The sequence below is a fragment of the Trachypithecus francoisi genome, unplaced genomic scaffold (genome assembly GCF_009764315.1).
Source record: "Trachypithecus francoisi isolate TF-2019V2 unplaced genomic scaffold, Tfra_2.0 Lachesis_group3, whole genome shotgun sequence".
NCBI classification, from domain to species: Eukaryota; Metazoa; Chordata; class Mammalia; order Primates; family Cercopithecidae; genus Trachypithecus; species Trachypithecus francoisi.
In genome coordinates, this window is record NW_022681468.1 from 75,371,335 (window position 1) to 75,389,972 (window position 18,638).

The window sequence follows — 18,638 nt, forward strand, 5'->3', positions numbered from 1 at the left end:
ATCCTTTCTCCACATTAAAGAAATGTCTCATCAGTCATTCGAAGATGAGCACACCTATATTGTCTCATCCTTGCACACAAACTTAGGGAGGATTCTCATCTCCAAAAAGAAGTATTTTCTTTGGAGAAAATCTTCATCTTAGGAGTTAAATAGTTTCGGGAATAGGGTTGACACCAATGAGAGAAGAAATGATAAAGAAAATGTTTAATGCACACAAATACATTTGTGTGTATTTTCTCTAGAGCAGGCAAATATTCCTCCTGTAAATCACAATTATTTCTTTCATACTTAAGATTTTAATTGTAAAACAAAAGCTATGAGTTTCATCACTTTTTGCCAAAGGCAGGCAAAAGACAAAATATGATAATATATTAAATAGAAGACAGAATTCTAAGACAGGAATAAGGATCATTGTCTTCATAAGATAGATCAACAGACTAATATATCAGGGTTTTAATACCTGTAATAGTTTCAATTGGATTTAGGGAAAATTAAAGCATTATGAGAAAAATTTATTTTTCAAAGCTCATCCCTAAAACTAATTTCTGTAAGAGAAAATGTTAAAGACTAGGTACCTAAGCAAAAGGGAATTTAAAACTTATTTTTACTCTTCCTAAAAGCTTCAAAACCAGTTTCTTTTCAACATTTGATACGGTGGTGATAATGCCTCTAATGACAATTTACAGAAGCTCCTAGAGACTGTAATTCCATTTCTTACAGAGAAATCAATTATACACAACTAATTAACAATTTTCTACTCTCAAAGAGCATGGATAACTATGGAACTAATGAGAAGAGATCAGAAGCTTTACTCTAGAGAACAAGTTACACATCAGATGTTATCTGACATCCATCACTCTACAACAGATACATATATATTAAGATGGGCTTGTAGCTAAAATAAAATGATGTAAATATGTATTTATAATGGCACAGCTCTCCTGAGTGGCTGAAGAAACAAAATTCCCAGTCATGGTGATGATATGTGATTTTAATCCATCTAACAATTTAAATCTAATTATTTTCTGCTCTACAGTCATCTGGTTTCTTTGGTTCACATAAATCAGTCTCTCAAATGAAACATAAGTAGAGCAAGAATTAAAACATGTTTGTTAGGAAGAAACAGGAAGACTCAGCCTTCCACTGATGCTTTCAAATTGTGTGCAAAGTCAACAGTCACTAATGTAATTTTACAATTTCACAATATTACAACTTGTTATTTAAAAAAGGGGTTCTTTAGCCTCAGAGAATTTCACCATGGAAAATGTCTGGAAGCAAAAGTATCCCAGTAGAAATAAACAGCCTAATAGCCCAGACTGTGGTACCCACTGTTTGTCACTCAAAGTAACCAAAGGCTTTTTGAGAAATGGATGCATCCAGGTCTGAGGCAGAAAATGAACATGATTAGCTTAGGATATTTTTCACACTAGGAAGCAAAGAAACTATCAAAGACTGATGGGGTTATGTCAAGAAGATATCAAGGCCAACATGACAGGCCAAAAATGAGATAATTCAAGCATCAAAATAAATGACCGTAACAGTGTAAAAACATTTCAAATATAAAAATCTGTTAGTTCATAAAATGATACTAAAACAAATGACTTCATTGATTGCCTCTGCAAATTACTAGGGTACTCACTAATTCTGAAAATTGACAAATGAAGACAATCAAGCATTTGTCCTAAGTAGGTGATTAAAAAAAAAAAAGTTCTTTACATAAGCATGTTGGCTAAAAAGATGGAGGAGGAATAACAGTATGAGATAATCACCATTTGCCATCAGTAATTAAAACAAAGAGGGAATAATTATCAGTGACATTTAAACCTTTAGGTAAAAGATTTATGGAGAACCCTTAATGGATGGATCATGCTGACTATACCTGAACCTACTGATCAATCTGTTCACTAACATTAGGACAAACAGACATTATGTACCTCTTGATGTAATAAAACAGAAACTAAAGAATAAAACAGAAACTAAAGAACACTGCTAGTAAAGTGGCCTTGACAAAGAATTGAATGAGATCTAATCAATTTCTACAATCAATTAGTTTACAGGAAGTATTGAGAATACAAAAGGATATAATCAGCCAAATGCCAAAATGTAGGAAATTCTATAGAAAAAGGACCTAATTCTTTCAATCAAAAAATGGCAATTAAAAAGAAGTGAGGAGGGAGGAACTGAGAGATTTAAGAGATATATCAACTAATGCCATGTATAGATGTATTTCTGGATCCTTATTTGAACAAGCCAACTGTAAAGAAGCATCTTTGAAACAATGAATACAGAGCGGGTATTTTACCAGGAAATTATCATTAATTTTGTCGGGTAAGATTATAACTTTAAAAAATAGATACACACTGAAGTATTCATCCTTAGATCATATAATACCAGGGAAGCTCAACAATGTAAATATGAGTTCATTATAGTATTCTCTGTATTTGTGTTATTTGAAATATTCCCTAGTAAAAGTTTTAAAAATTTCATTTATAACAGTACCAAAAAAATGAAGTACAACCCACAATTGTTTTGCTCATCCATACTGGATAAGGAACAATAAATACTATGACCAAGAAAAAAAAATCTTTATTATTTTATCCCACTGAGGTTAGAGGGTTAGACTAAGTAGCACAACCTAACCTATCTTAATTCAGAGGCCAAGGTATTCTTTACAGCATCAGCAATATATTTGGGAAGCTTGTTCATTTTTATTAAAGCAGAGCTGTTTACAACCCTAGGACTCATGAGGTGGAACCCTTCCACCCACCAGATACACTGCTGGCAATATGTAAACATTTCTACCAGTCTTCATGTGATAATTTCAGCTCATAAGCAATTCATTCAATCTCTAAAAGTAGTAAAGAATTTGGGCCTTATGATTTAGAATTGTACTGTCTAATACAGTTGCCAGTAGTCACAGGTGGCTACTGAGTACCTTCAATGTGGTTAGTCTGAATTGAGATGTGATGTAAATGTAAAATATATAATTTATAAGACTTAAATATAAAAAGAAAAAACATCTAATATCTTAAATTGATTATATAATTATTAATTGATTATATGATCCTATATTATGCTGAAATGCAAATATTTTGAATATATTTGATTATATAAAATACAGTATTAAATCTTTGTAAAATGTTCCATCATAAATATACACAAATGTTATGCAACTAGAATATAAGGCAAAAAAATAAAAACGATAGCAGCTAAAGTTAGATCAGCAAATAGTACATACTCTTTTTCTCCCTTAGATTAAATAAAAATTCAGTCCAAGTTCAGACACAGCAACAAATATGGAGATATACTGAAACAGTGCTATTTTTAAAAAGTGAATAAAATCAGGGATATCTTCTGGGCTTTTACATAGCCTACAGACCTTCAGTAGATACTTCCTATCAAGTACATTAAAATATGTATTTGCTTGGATTAAATGAGTAAAAGTTTACATTACACTTTTGACTTTTAGGCAAATGCTTGAAATTAGGCTACATAGTGCTGACCAAGAGGTTTTGTGTTAATAAAGATTAGAGGATCAATAGAATGTTAACCCTGGACTCAAAGCATCAATCTTGAACTATATCTAGTAGGGAGGGATTGCATTGGGGAGTTATACATGATATAAACGTCATGCACATGTACCCTAGAACTTAAAGTATAATAAAAAAAAAAAAAAAAAAAAAAAACTATATCTAGGCATCTGTTACACCGCAATCATACATCTTTAAGGAAATAGGCGTTCCTGAAATGCTTCTCTTATAACCTTAGCTAGGTGCATTAGCTCATGCCTGTAATCCCAGCACTTTGGAAGGCTGAGGCGTGTGGATCACCTGAGGTCAGGCATTCTAGAGCAGCCTGGTTAACATGGCGAAACCCCATCTCTATTAAACATACAAAAAGTAGCCGGGCACGGTTGCACACGCCTGTAGTCCCAGCTACTCAGGAGGCTGAGGCAGGAGAATCACTCGAACCTGGGAGACGAAGGTTGCAGTGAGCCGAGATTGTACCATTGCACTCCAGCTGGGGCGACAGGGTGAGACTCCATCTCAAAAAAATAAATAAATAAATAAATAAAATAAAAAATAAAATGCTTTTCTTACAATCTTTTAAAAAAATACGTATTTATTTGGAAACCACTTCTTTTTTTTAAATTCTTGACTGGAAAAAAAGGTAAACTTTAATTAAAGTCCCTATGTATATTAGTATAACTTCCGATTTAATGTTTCAAATAATAAGAGTCAGTGGCAGAGGGTAAAAGGTTCAAAAAGAGAATCTAAGATTTGAAAAAACAAAGGCCAAGTAAAAAACAGAGATAAAATAATGTCTATCCCTTTGACTAAAGTCAACAGTTCTCCAGCTGAACAATCAAATTCAACTCTCCTGCAACCAAGATATAATAAAAAAGAATCAGGGCTTCTAATTACTAATTTTGCTTCTTATATCCCAATAAAAAGAGATGGGTACTGCAAAGTTGTTTTTTGTTGTTGTTGTTGGTTTTTTCTTTTACCAGAAGAGTGCATTTCCCGTTTAAAATGAGAAAACTTATCTTTCTGACACAGAGGGAAGCTGTGTGAATTTTCATAGTTGTTTATAAGGTCTAACATATAAACAATTATCAATGGTGCAGATTTTCAGGCAAAGACATTTAATACAAAAAGTAAACTGCAATTGTAAGTTAACATTTACTATCTAGTTACTCCATCTTGTGGAGGCAAAGGGTATAATTATTAAGTGTTTTAAAAGCTCTGAGGACCTTCAAAAGTAGCAGGTTTAACAATCAACAAAAATGTGTGTGATTATAATTTATGACATCTCAGTTATAGTTTGTTCACATCCAGAAACTACATTAGGATTAATGAACAGAATTAAGTCACGTTAAGTTGTACAGTTAATTATAACCAACCTCTTCAAAGATTCCCAACTTTTTATGTTGGGAAATCAGTCATCAGCAAAATCTCCTATTCTGAACATCCTCTCTAAACTTTCCCCATTTTTTCTTGCTCTGATTGAACTCCAAATGGCTAACCCCTGCAGCTTTCTCAAATGGGAACATGATTTTTTTTTTTTTTTTTTTTCATTTAACCTCTCACAGCTCATACCACTGGATATGAGACTGGAATTAGGTGTCTTCCTTGATACTCCCAGACTCTTTACTTGCCCTCTTTCCTAAAACTACTCTAGCTCTGAAACTCATATCGTCAGCCTACTGTAACTATGGTTCTCAATTGGGCAATATTGCCTCTTTCGGCTACCTGGGGTATAATTGGCGATGTGTGAAGACGTTTTGGTTGTCACAACTGAGGAAGTTCCACTGGAACCTAGAGAGTCAAGGCCAGGAATGATGCTAAGCATCCTACTATGCACAGGACAGCTCCCCCTGCCCCCCAACAAAGAATAATCAGGTTCAAAATGTCAATAATGCCAAGGTTGAGAAATCCTGGTCTACAGTGCTCACTAATGCCACCTGCAGGACGCTCTTATCTCCTGCATCATTAACTTTGCTCTTTGGATCATTCCCATTAGTATACAAACATTGTAATTTCCCTCATTTAAAAATATTTTCCATCCGGGCACAGTGGCTCATGCTTGTAATCTCAGCATTTTGGGAAGCTGAGGACCGGACTTTCTTCCTGAACTCCAGACTCATGTAACTACCTACTCAACATTCACATTTTGATATCTTAATGGGCATCTCACTTTTTTTTTGAGATGGGGTCTTTATCACCCAGGCTGGAGCACAGTGGTGTGATCACAGTTCACTGTAGTAGCCTCAACCTGCTAGGGATCAACTGATCCTCCCACCTCAGTCTCTTGAGTAGGTGTGCCACCACAACTCACCAATTTTTATTTTTTGTAAAGATAGTGCTTCCTTATGTTGCCAGGCTGGTCTTGAACTCCTGGACCCAAGTGATCCTCCTGCCTTGGCCTCCCAAAGTGCTGAGAGTATGGGTATGAGCCACTATGCCTGGCTGGCATCTCACATTTAACATATCCAAAACTAAACATCTGATCTTCCCTGGGGAAACTGCCTTTTTCATCCCACTAAACAACAATGTCCTGCCATTTGCAAAGGCTAAAACCTTGGAGTCATCTTTGAGTTCTCTCTCTACATCTAACTCCCACATCTAACTCATCAGCAAATCCTATACTTTACAGTCAGTATCAAAATCACAGCACTTACCATTTCTGTCATGGTATAAGCCGCTATCATCTCAGCTAAGATAACTGCAACAGCCTCCTAACTGATCTCCTTGCTCTTCCTGTTCCCCCAAGGAGTCCATTTTCAATATAACAGCTAGGGTGACAGTCTTAAAATGTATACCAGAATCCTATGTGGTTCCCCATTTCCATCAAATTAAAATCAATGTCCTTTCAACGGCCTTTATAATAATGATACAATTACATACTATAACCCCTAGAGTTCTGTATTATATTGCTTCCTGGGTCCTATTCAACCTTTTCTCCTTCTCTTCTTCCCCTGCCTCACTTCATTGTAGCCATCTGGCTGCCTTGCCATTTTCCAAACATATCAGGCATCCTTCTGCTTATGTTCTTTTCCCACATAGCTATAAAATTCACTACCTTACCTCCTTTAGATCTTTACTCAAATGTCACTTTATCAGTGAGGTCTTCCCTGTTTTAAAATTTCACTCCTGTTCACCATTATTTACTTTACTGTCCTTCAGGGTATCTTCCACCTTCTGAAATGCTGCAAGTTTATTTTATTTATTGCCTGTTTCCCCTACTAGAATGTAAGCTCTAGAAAGACAGGAAATCTATTGTTTTTGTTACTACTGAAGCCGGGGTTTAGAAAGTGTGTTAAAGAGTAGGCACTCAAATATTGGTAGAATTGAATTCCTCCTCTCCCACCTCTCACTTGACCTCCTAAAGCCAGCTTCCATGTTCTACTACTTAGGGTTTAATTCAAGAGTCCCTTTGATTCTTCTTGCCCTCTCTACTGAACTAAAGCTGACTGCTATTTCTTTGACAACTCATCCTAGAGTCATGGCATAGGAGAACTGCCAATTTCCATCAGTAACCCTAAATCTGATTTATTTAAATAAACACTTTTGAGCCAATATCCAGGTTTTAAAGAAATAAACCAAATCATCTATTGCATGTCTTTCATTTCCTTTTTCTTTTTTAAGACTAGGTCTTGCTCTGTCACCCAGGCAGGAGGGCAGTGGCACAATCTTGGCTCATTGCAACCTCCACCTCCTGGGTTCAAGCAATTCTCAAGCCTCAGCCACCCAAATAGTTGGGATTACAGGCATGTGCCACCACACTTGGCTAATTTTTGTATTTTCAATAGAGACAGGGTTTCGCCACGTTGGCCAGGCTGGTCTTTCGCTCCTGGTCTCATGTGATCCACCTGCCTTGGCCTCCCAAAGTGCTGGGATTATAGGCGTGAGCCACTACACTCAGTCCTTCATTTCCTGTTTATATGACATTTTGGGCAATCTTTACAATCGTAATATGATTATATAGTATAATCCCTAGAGTCCTGAGCTAGGAGTTAGTAAACTACAGTGTTAGTTTTAACAAAGCCAATGATTTGAGTTCAAATTCTTTAACGTCTATCTATCAAATAGAGACTATTCTGGCCCTATTACATAGGGTCTCATAGAGAAATTATTCGTTTAGCTATTTTCTTTCCATTGCCTTTGAAGATTGAAGCCGTGTTTTATTCACCTGTGTATGTCACATGCTAAACACAACGTTTACCAGCTAAATTTACATATGCATAAATACAAATTTTTGCTATAAATATAAAATCAGATATGTGGAATTACTTCAGAAAACATATAGTATAACATAAAAAATACTTTTTTTTTTTTTTTTTTTTTTACATAAAATGAGGTTTAACTGATTGCCACAGAAAAGGGAGAAATTGTAGCTTTTCTCCTAAGGGAGAACACATTTATTTACTTATTCAGTTTGAAAATTAAAAATAAAACATGATAGTCAATTTTCTTCAATTGTTTTCTTTTCCATGGCCAACAAAACCACTACTTTACCCTACAAAGATCATAAATTTGAAACTTTTAAACTTCAATGGTTCACTATTTTCCAGCATCCATGCCCAGTAATACCAAATCCCATCACTTGTTTTGTTCATAGGTCTCAGTTTCATCCTTCTCATTTTTGTTTCTGTAGCCATGATGTTAATTTTAAATTAAGGGGAATACTGCATGTTACTATATTTCAGTAATAAGTGCTGTATTTAGTCTCTTACCAGTACATCATGCACCAATGCTTGATATGTCCAAGTATGATGTAAAGGAGTTGCCAAATCTATGTTTCTGTCAACAAGGACTAATAAGGGCCTTTGGAAGCTGTAAATATATATTAAAAAAAAAATTACATAACTCTTGATACCAGTATATACATTTAAAATATTCTACTACTTTCCAGTATATGCCATTTTGATATGAATAATAGTATGCTAATATTGACAAGTCATAATACTTTGTTTTTTAGTATATGTGCTGCTGAAGCAAGCACCACAATACTTTGCTTTTTGTTGAGACAGGTTCTTGCTCTGTCACCTAGGCTGGAGTGCACTGGCGCAATCATAGCTAACTGCAGCCTTGAACTCCTGGGCTCAAGCAATCTTCCTGCCTCGGCTTCTGGAGTAGCTGGGACTACAGGCGTGCACCACCACACACCTGGCTAATTTTTAAACATTTTTATAGAGATGGGGGGGCTGGCTTTTAAAAAACAAATTTAACATTGTCACACAATTACAGTAATGCTTTGGACTACTTAGAGCTTGTGTATGATGCTAGATTATAAATTTTACTTAGGAAACTTTATTTTTTTTTTGAGACTGTCACCCAGGTTGAACTGTAGTGGCACAATCACAGGTCACTGCAGCCTTGACCTTCCAGGCTCAAGTAATCCTCCCACCTCAGCCTCCCAATTAGTTGAGACTCCAGGTGTGCACCACCACTCTTGGCTAATTAAAAAATTTTTTTTTTTAGAGACGGGGGCATCTTAACCGCATTGACCAGGTTGGTCTTGAACTCCTAGGTTCAAGTGATCCTCCCACCTTGGCCTCCCAAAGTACTAGGATTACAGGCGTGAGTTATCATGCCCTGCCAGGAAACTTTAAGGAAAAAAATCTATGTAAATATTTCTATAGAATAAATTGTGTAGTTAACAAAACAATAAGCTGCTTCTATTCAGATGTTTTTGACATTTTTGTAAAAAAGGCAATAAGGAATAGTTATTGTCAGCTTCAGGGAAAACAAAGGGAGTAGGAGCTTATAAATTTACACAAATGTTTGACAGTTTCATAAATTATAATTATTTCCCTATAAACACAAATTCAAAAAAGCAGACCCTGGAGTAGAGCCTCAAAAAACTCTATATCACTATAATATACAAAATGAAGACATAATGCCATAATGGTACCTAATTATATTATTATCCCCTTAACGGAGAAGGCATATGACACCTCGTGTACTGTTACTCCATTATTACAATTTAGATGTGAAATAAACTACCACCAAAAGCAAACTGAGGCACAGTCATTTGGTTACCATGTGTCCACATTAGTTTTAGAGATCTGCTCTAGAGGCACTATCATATCAGGAGTGCACACCACTTTTCAAAAGGCATCACTATCTGTTTACACGTTTCCTTTTGCCATAGACTGCTTATTATTTTAGTGACTCATTACACTCTTCTGGGTATAGGACAGTGGACTTTCCTAACTGCATTGACTCTGGGATAAAAAGTCAGAGTGGCACCCTCACAATCTACTATGATTTATTACACCAGAGCTAGACGGAAGGTAAGGGAGGACGGCCTACTGCAGGGTTTCTTAACCCTAGCACTACTGACATTTGGGGCTGGATAATTTCTTGTTATAGGGGGTTGTGGTGTGCATTATAGGATGTTTAGCAGCATCCTACAATGTATACTACAAGATTCTAGTAACACCTACCAGTTATGACAACCAAACATGTCTCTAGACATTACCAAATGGCTATGGGCGGGCAAAAACTGCTCTTAGTTGAAAATCACCAGCCTACGGTTGGATTCAAATGTATTTAACAAAAGTCCAGCAAGGTTGTGACCACTAATGAAAATGATTAAGAAATACATCCAACAAGTTGAGAAACAAGACGCCCATATTATGATAATGTGAATAAATTTTAAAAAATTATCCAAATAAAACAGTGCCTTTATATTGGTTTCTAAGGCCTATACCAGAGAGCTATAAAAAGAGAACTATTAAGTAAGGTATGACACAGTGGTAGGTTCTGTTAAGAAAAAAAAAAAATCAGATGAGAAATTGATTTTTTTCTTCTACCTAATGAGAAACATTTTGAAGAATATTTAAAACCAGCAATGAAATCACAGAACCATTTAAAATAACTTGGAAACTGAGACAGTTAACCAAACAATTGAAATACAGTGTTAGTGTGAACTCCATATTACACAAGTAGTTTATAAAGCTGCAGGAGACACCAGACTGACTTGAAATGAAGTCTACAGAAGGTTATTATGAAATTATTGTTTCTAGTGGGCAGTTATTTCTCTCGGCATCTATTTATTCTCACAGGCTTTATTTATTAATTCATCTAAACTGGGGTTAAGAATTAATTTTCCAGAATATAATCTCTTTTTTAAATAATTCTCAGCCATTTGAGTGTGTTTACTTCTTTACTCCATTACTATTAACAATCAAAAGTTAAACATACTATAATGTATAGGGTTTTTTAGTATTTCTATTGAATAATAAGCAGCCAAAAACATTGGCATTACTTACTCATGCTAGAAATGCTAACAATGATAAAAAGTTTTGCAAGTTTAGACTATTAGTATTTAAGTATAAAATGGAAATTAGATTAATAAAGGTAGAAACAGATATAAGTATCACAAGTTTTTCACTCTGTGAAAAATTACCAAGCAGTTTAATAATTGAAAGAAAACGGCTTCTGACCTTCAGTCTTATACACAGAAAAATTTCTTATAGGTGATAAAAGAACAGTAACAAAAAAACTCTACAAATATTTTTAAGTCTTATAAGTGTATTTAATAACAGTAATACCTGAATTGGCCAGCTCCAAGTGTATCACCTGTAAAAAGACTATTTCTTGCATCTCTTAGATTTTCTCGAAGTTTCTTGTCTAGTTTCTGAAAAATAAAATTGTAGATTAACTCTTAACAGTTTCATGTAACTTTATGGAGGTTAATTCATAATGTGTTTTTAGTTTCATTACCAAGAAACTCAGAATTTCTTTACAAATAGCAAATCTAAAATCTAAATATTTTAGCTCCTTCTTACCACTTCAATATCATCGTAACTTGGACTTACAAAGATCAGTGCCTTTTCTACTGTGAGTCAGGCTTGATTTCACTAATAAGAACTTTCCATTGACTAATTTTAATTTGGCTATGGGAAATGCTTTGCAGTAACAACCCACACTCTTTTCCCAAGCATGACTGTTTTATCAAGGGAAGTGTCTATATGGAGAAAATGTTGACTTGGGTGGGTAGGAGTGAACAAAGTAGTGGTGGGTACAAGAAGCCTCAGAAGAGAAATGGAACGTATGGAAGAAGGCAGTCTTCCACCAGTCAGTAATTCACTTGAGCTAATAAAGTTCCAAAATACTTCCCTCTTTTTCAGTAATTCTATAATTTCTCTAATCCCTTACTCATTTCTTAATCTTTAAAGCAAATTTATGAACACTTACTTTATACTTAATATTTTACTTCAATATAGTGGGATAGCAAAAAGCACTTCACCATTTTAAAAATGGTTATGATTAGTAATAAATATTTGTTAAATGAAGTTAAATATTAAATAATCTGGGGGATCAAATAAGTGTAAAACACTGCTTGGTTAAATGAGGAATATACATTTTAGTTTTAAAAAAAGAAATAGGACTGGAATAGCACACTGGAATAAATAATTTTACTTTCTCACGTGGAAGTAAACAATTACTTTTTATCTTTGGTGGAATCTCAATGTAATAAGATAAAAATATTTGCTATTGGTACTTACAACCAAGCAATCATATATTTAAATATTAACAAAACACTTGTGTTACTTGTGGAAAAACAATTCACACAATGTTATTTATCTCCATGTGATATCTGCATGAACTTACCACTGCTACCATTTCTGCTGCTGTTCCTCTTGAACATCTGATTATAGGAACAGCACCTATTTTAACAACAAATGTTAGAAATGATCTTGGCTCTTAATTAAAATAGAAACTTATAAAATACGTCAGCATCAAAAATAACAGATGTGATAGATACATACAGTTTCACGTTATATACATGATTTTATGTATTTATTTTTTCACTTTTTTTAAATTTAAAAAAATTAAAAAATATATTTAGGGTGTACAAGTACAGGTTTCTTACATGCATATATTGCAAAGTGGTGAAGTCTGGGCTTTTAGTGCACCCATCATCCGAATAATGAACACTGTACTCAAAAGGTAATTTTTCAACCCTCCCCCCAACAAGCACACATAAAAGGATTTATAATTTCCCCCACAAGCTCACATAAAAGATTTATAGTTTCAAGGGTAAAAGCAAGTTTCAGAAATGAACCTTCCTATTAATAAAGAAAATAACAGGGAGTCAGAAGAAAACTACATGGAGCTGACCCATCAGTGTGACTGCACTTTTTCCAATGGATTGACTAAATCAGTATTTTCATCTCCCACGGGCAGTTTCGTTTCTTTTCTTCTTTCTTTTTTTTTTTTTTTTGAGATGGGGTGTCACTCTGTCACCCAGGCTAGGAGGCTGGAGTGTGGTGGTGCAATCATGGCTAGCCTTGACCTGCTGGGCTCAAATCATCCTCCCCCTCAGCCTCCTGAGTAGTTGGGACTGCAGGCACAGGCCACCAAGCCTGGCTACTTTGGCAAAACTCTGTCTCTACAAAAATTGCAAAAAATCTGCTGGGCATGGTGGTGTGTGCCTGTCGTCCCAGCAACTGGAAAGGTTGAGGTGGGAGAATCACCTGAGCCTGGAAAATCTGAGGCTGCAGTGAGTCATGATCACACCACTGCACTCCAGCCTGGGCATCAGAGTGAGACTCTATGTCAGAAATTTTTTTTCTCTATGCTGTCCAGGCTGGTCTAAGTGATCCTGCTACCTCAACCACCTAAAATGCTGGAATAACAGGTGTGAGCCTCTGCACCTGGCCTCGGCAGTTTCAATACATAAGCTTACTCTACTCACAGGACTCACATTAATTTGACTTAAAAGAAAAGAATGAAAAGAGCTTAGCTAATTTAGCAATTTGGGGATTGCTAGTTTTTGTTTATTTTACGAATTGACAATAAAATACTGTATTTTTTATAAATACCAATTTAAACAATAGAAAACACATTATTCATATAGGTTGAAATCCTAAATAAAAAGTTCAATTGCACTGAAAGTCTCATAAGACAAACTGAGAACACTGTAATATTTATATGCTGAAATTGTCCATTTTAGATTCTGTAGGAAATATCAGTCAATTGCAAAAGTAAAAACACAAAATAGCAAATTTTTAAAAACTGTGTTTTCTTTTGACAGCAAAAGTTATAAATGTTTGTAATAAAAAATTTAAATAACATTAGAAATGTATAAACTTAACCCTCTTGATTCCAGCCCTCACAAATAATCCCCATTAGAATTAGAAATGGATGCCTCCATGTTGTTTTCTACATATAGTCTAATAAGTGCATGTATATATGTAAAAAAACAAAAATAAGATAGTATATATACTGTTCTAAAACTTGTTTTTCCCCATGTAACAATTTAGTGTTGACATCCTTCTATGTCAGATTGGCAATAATTTCAATTTCTCCTTTGAAAAGTAAATCACTGGCTAGGCATGGTGGCATATGCCTGTAATCCCAGAACTTTGGGAGGCTGAGGCGGGTAGATCACCTGAGGTCAGGAGTTCAAGACCAGCCTGGCCAACATGGTGAAACCCCGTCTCTGCTAAAAATACAAAAATTATCCAGGCGTGGTAGAGCATGCCTATAATCCCAGCTACTCGGGAGGCTGAGGCAGGAGAATCGCTTGAACCCAGGGGGTGGAGGTTGCAGTGCAACCTTCCTAGCATTTGGCAAAATTTTACAGACTCTGTAGGGTGACAAAATAGAAATAAAATTATGTCTGTTTAACACTAAAAGTTGTACACATGTGCTTTCTTTATATAAACAACAACAACAACAAGAACCCATGTGAGGGCAATGAAAGCAGTTCAAAGCAGGCAGAAACCGGAGGGGTTAACTCTTGAAAGAAGAGAATCACGTAAGATAATATATATTTTTAACCAGCTTTTCTCCTGAGGGTACTTGACACATTACATGGCACACAGGAGAAAGAACTCAAGCAGAAAACAGGAAAATTACTGAGCTGAAGAATCAAAGACTGGAGCTCACAGCTGGAAATTAAGGGAAAAAAAATCCCTGAGAGGAGGGAGTCATACAATTTGCATATAAATTCTCTACATGTCTAAACATTGTCTAAATCTTAAGACTATACATGGTAGCTCTTATTTTTTGTGTGTGTGACATAGAGATTTTATTAATCTAGTGTGAGGATCATTTTAACAAAAAGGTTTCAAGTGTCTAAAAAATTAAAATTGCAATTAGGCTTTTAAACTGATCTATTAGTGATAGTAAAGCACAAAGTCATATATTAGATACTAAACACAAGTAATTTTAGACAATCTACATCAGTGCTTTACATTTTGAATCAAGGAAATCAGAAGTTGTTTCTTTGAAAGGATAAACAAGATAGGTAGACCACTAGTTAGGTCAACAAAGAAAAAAAGAGAGACAATCCAAATAAACACAATGAGAAATGACAAGGGCAACATTATCACCAATCCCACAGAAATATAAAAAACCCTCAGAGACTATTACAAACACCTCTATGAACGCAAACTAGAAAACCTAACAGAAATGTATAAATTTCTGGAAACATACAACCTGCCAAGATTTAACAAGGAAGAAACTGAAGTTCTGGAATAACAAATTCCAAAACTGAATCAGTAAGAAAAAACCTACGAACCAGAAAAAGCCCTAGACCAGATGGATTCACATTAAAAAATTCTAACAGATATACAAAGAAGAGCTGGTACCAATACTACTGATATTATTCCAAAAAATCGAGGAGCAGGGACTCTTCCCTAACTCATTCAATGAGGCCCGTATCATTCTCATACCAAAACCTAGCAGAGACTGAACAAAAAAATAAAACTTCAGTCTGATACCCCTGATGAATACAGGTGCAACAACCTTCAACAGAATATTAATAAACTGAATCCAAAAAAAATGAATCCACCACGATCAAGTAGGCTTTATTCCCAGGATGCAAGGTTGATTCAATACATGCAAATCAGTAAATATGCTTCACTACATAAAAAGAACTAAAAACAAAAACCATATGATCACCTTAACAGACACGAAAAAGGCTTTTGAAAAAATTCACCATCACTTTATTTAAAAAACCCCCAGCTGGGCATGGGGGCTCACGCCTGTAATCCTGGTACTTTGGGAGGCCAAGGCAGGTGGAACATGAGGTCAAGAGATTGAGACCATCCTGACCAACATGGTGAAAGCCCGTCTCTACTAAAAATACAAAAATTAGCTGGGCGTGGTGGCATGTGCCTGCAGTCCCAGTTACTCGCGAGGCTGAGGCAGGAGAACCGATTGAACTCAGGAGGCGGAGGTTGCAGTGAGCCAAGGTTGTGCCACTGCATTGCAGCCTAGCAACAGAGCGAGACTTCATCTAAAACAAACAAACAAACAAAAAAACCACCCTCAACAAATTAGGCAATGAAGAAATATACCTCAAAATAATATGAGCAATCTATGACAAACACACAGCCAACGTCATAATAAATGGGCAAAAGCTGTAAGCATTCCCCCTGAGAACCTGAATAAGACAAGGACACCCACTCCCATTTAACATAGTACTGGAAGTCGTAGCCAAAGCAATCAGGCAAGAGAAAGAAATAAAAGACATCCTAATAGAAAGAGAGGAAGTCATACTATCTCTTTGCAGACTATGTTACCTTATACCTCACAAATTCCATATTCTCTGCCCAAAGGCTCCCAGAACTAATAAGCAGCTTCAGTAAAGTTTCAGGATGCAAAAGTCAATGTACAAACACCAGGAGCATTTCTATACACCAACAATATCCAAGCTGACAGCCAAATCAAAAATGCAATCCCATTCACAATAGCCAAAAAAAGAGTAAAATACCTAGGAATACAGCTAATTAGGGAGGTGAAAGAGCTCTACAACAAGAATTACAAAACGGAAAGAAATCAGAGATGACACAAACAAATGGAAAAACATTCCATGTTCATGGATAAGAAGATTCAATATTAAAATGGCCATACTGCCAAAGCAATTTACAAATTCAGTGCTATTCCTACCAAATTACCAATGTCAGTTTTTACAGAATTAGAAAAACTTTTTCTAAAAGTCATACAGAACCAAAAAAGAACCTGAACAGCCAAAGCAAATCTAAGCAAAAAGAACAAAGCTGGGAGCATTACACATCCTGACTTCAAAGTACACTACTACATGGCTTTTACTGTAGTAACCAAAACAGCATGGTACAAAAACACACACACGGACCAATGGGACAGGTTAGAGAACCCAGAAATAAAGCCACACACCTTACAACCATTTGATCTTTGATAATGTTGACAATAACAAGCAACAGGGAAAGAACTTCCTATTCAGTAAGTGGTGATGGGATAACTCCCTATTCAGTAAGTGGTGCTACCTATATGTAGGAGATTAAAACTGAACCCCTTCCTTTCACCATGTACAAAAATAAACTCAAAATCAACTAAAGACTTAAATGTAAGACCTCAAACTATAAAAATCCTAGAAGAAAACCTAGACACCATTCTGAACACAGGCCTTGGCAAAGACTTCATGTTGAAGTCTCCAAAAACAATCAGAAAACCAAAACAGACAAATTGGACCTAATTAAACTAAAGAACTTCTGCGGGGCAAAAGAAACTATCAGCAAAGTGAATGGACAACCTACAGAATGGGAGAAAATATTTGCGAACTATGCATCCAACAGAATTTCTAAGGAACTTAAACAAATTGACAAGCAAAAACAGACAACCCCATTAAAAAATGGCCAAAGGACATGAACAGACACTTCTCAAGAAAAAAAAAAAAAAAAAAGGACATACATGGCCAGCAAGCATATGAAAAAAAGCTCAATATCACTAATCATTAGAGAAATGAAAATTAAAACCACAATGAGTTACCATCTCACACCAGTCAGAAGGTCTATTATTAAAAGTTAAAAAATAATAGATGTTGGTGAGGTTACAGAGGAAAGGGAACACTTATACACTGTTGGTGGGAATGTAAATTAGTTCAGCCACTGTGGAAAGCAATTTGAAGGCTTCTCAAAGAACTTAAAACAGAACTACCACTTGACTCAGCAATCCCATTACTGGGTATACAGCCAAAAGAACATAAATCATTCTATGAAAAAGACACATTACCCATATGTTCATTGCAGTAATATTCACAATAGCAAAGACATGGAATCAACCTAGATGCCTATCAAGGGTGGATTGGATAAAGAATTTGTGATACACGTACATCATGGAATACTATAGAGTCATAAAAAAGAGTGAAATCATATGCTTAGCAGCAACATAGATATAACTAGAGGCCATTATTCTAAGGGAATTAACAGAAACAGAAAACAAAATACCTCATGTTCTCACTTTAAGTGGGAGCTAAACAAAAAGAAAAGACACAAAGATGACAATAACAGATATTGGGGTCAACCTGAGCAGGGAGGATGAGGGTCAAAAAACTCCCATCAGGTACCACACCCATAGCCTGGGTGACAAATTCATTTGTAAACCAAACCCCAGTGACACGTAATTTACCCCTGTAACAAACTTGCACGTGTATCCCCCAAACCTAAAAGTTGAAAATACGAAAAAAAAATTAAAAATAAATTTGAAGGTATAGGTAGATTAGTATTATATACATAAAGTTTTCTGGAGCCTTGGGCATCTGAACTTAACAGTTAACAAACATTTATTTCTCTATTTAGAAATGTGTTTGAAATTTTTCACAATGAAATATTAAAAGGAAATTAACAGGCACATAGGTGGTGAAGTCACCACCAAGGCATTCAAATATAGCAGAAAATTATAATTACCAAAGACATCTAAAATGACAACTCAAAAGATCTGCTAAATGTTAAGAGAACCACATCAAGTTATTGGAAGAATGTTTTTATATACTATTGAATACATATTTTACTCCACTCGAGAACCTCTAGAGATCCAGGTAAGTTAGAAAGAATCACATTACAGTGTAATACATTAAAATTACTAGTTAAATAATTTACTTTGAAGAATAACCAGAAAGACTGGAAAACTTACCCAGAGTAACAAAAAAGCAGAAGAGGCTGTCAACTATAGTGTCCATAACAGTTTCCATTTCCGTGTCTGTGATATCTGGCCTGTTAATGGCTAAAATGACAGAAAAAGGAGAAAAAGTTGAGCCAAACTTATGCCTCATCTTTATGAAACTCCTAAAATTATTACTGAACTCTTAAGTGATACATAATAAAACTCAGTAAGTGAAATCTTTTGGTTTAAACA

General features: G+C 35.3%; 1 protein-coding gene across 4 annotated transcripts in view; it reads right to left on the reverse strand.

The window, feature by feature from the left end:
- Positions 1–18,638, reverse strand: part of SCFD1 (sec1 family domain containing 1) — a 109,570-nt gene that overhangs the window by 70,287 nt on the left and 20,645 nt on the right. For all 4 annotated transcript variants that reach the window (XM_033188353.1, XM_033188356.1, XM_033188355.1 and 1 more), the window contains 4 exons: positions 18,417–18,506; positions 12,126–12,181; positions 11,063–11,148; positions 8,237–8,336 (listed from right to left, as the gene is read on the reverse strand). In XM_033188353.1, the coding sequence (XP_033044244.1) occupies positions 8,237–8,336; positions 11,063–11,148; positions 12,126–12,181; positions 18,417–18,506 (332 nt within the window). The remainder of the gene's footprint in view (positions 1–8,236; positions 8,337–11,062; positions 11,149–12,125; positions 12,182–18,416; positions 18,507–18,638) is intronic.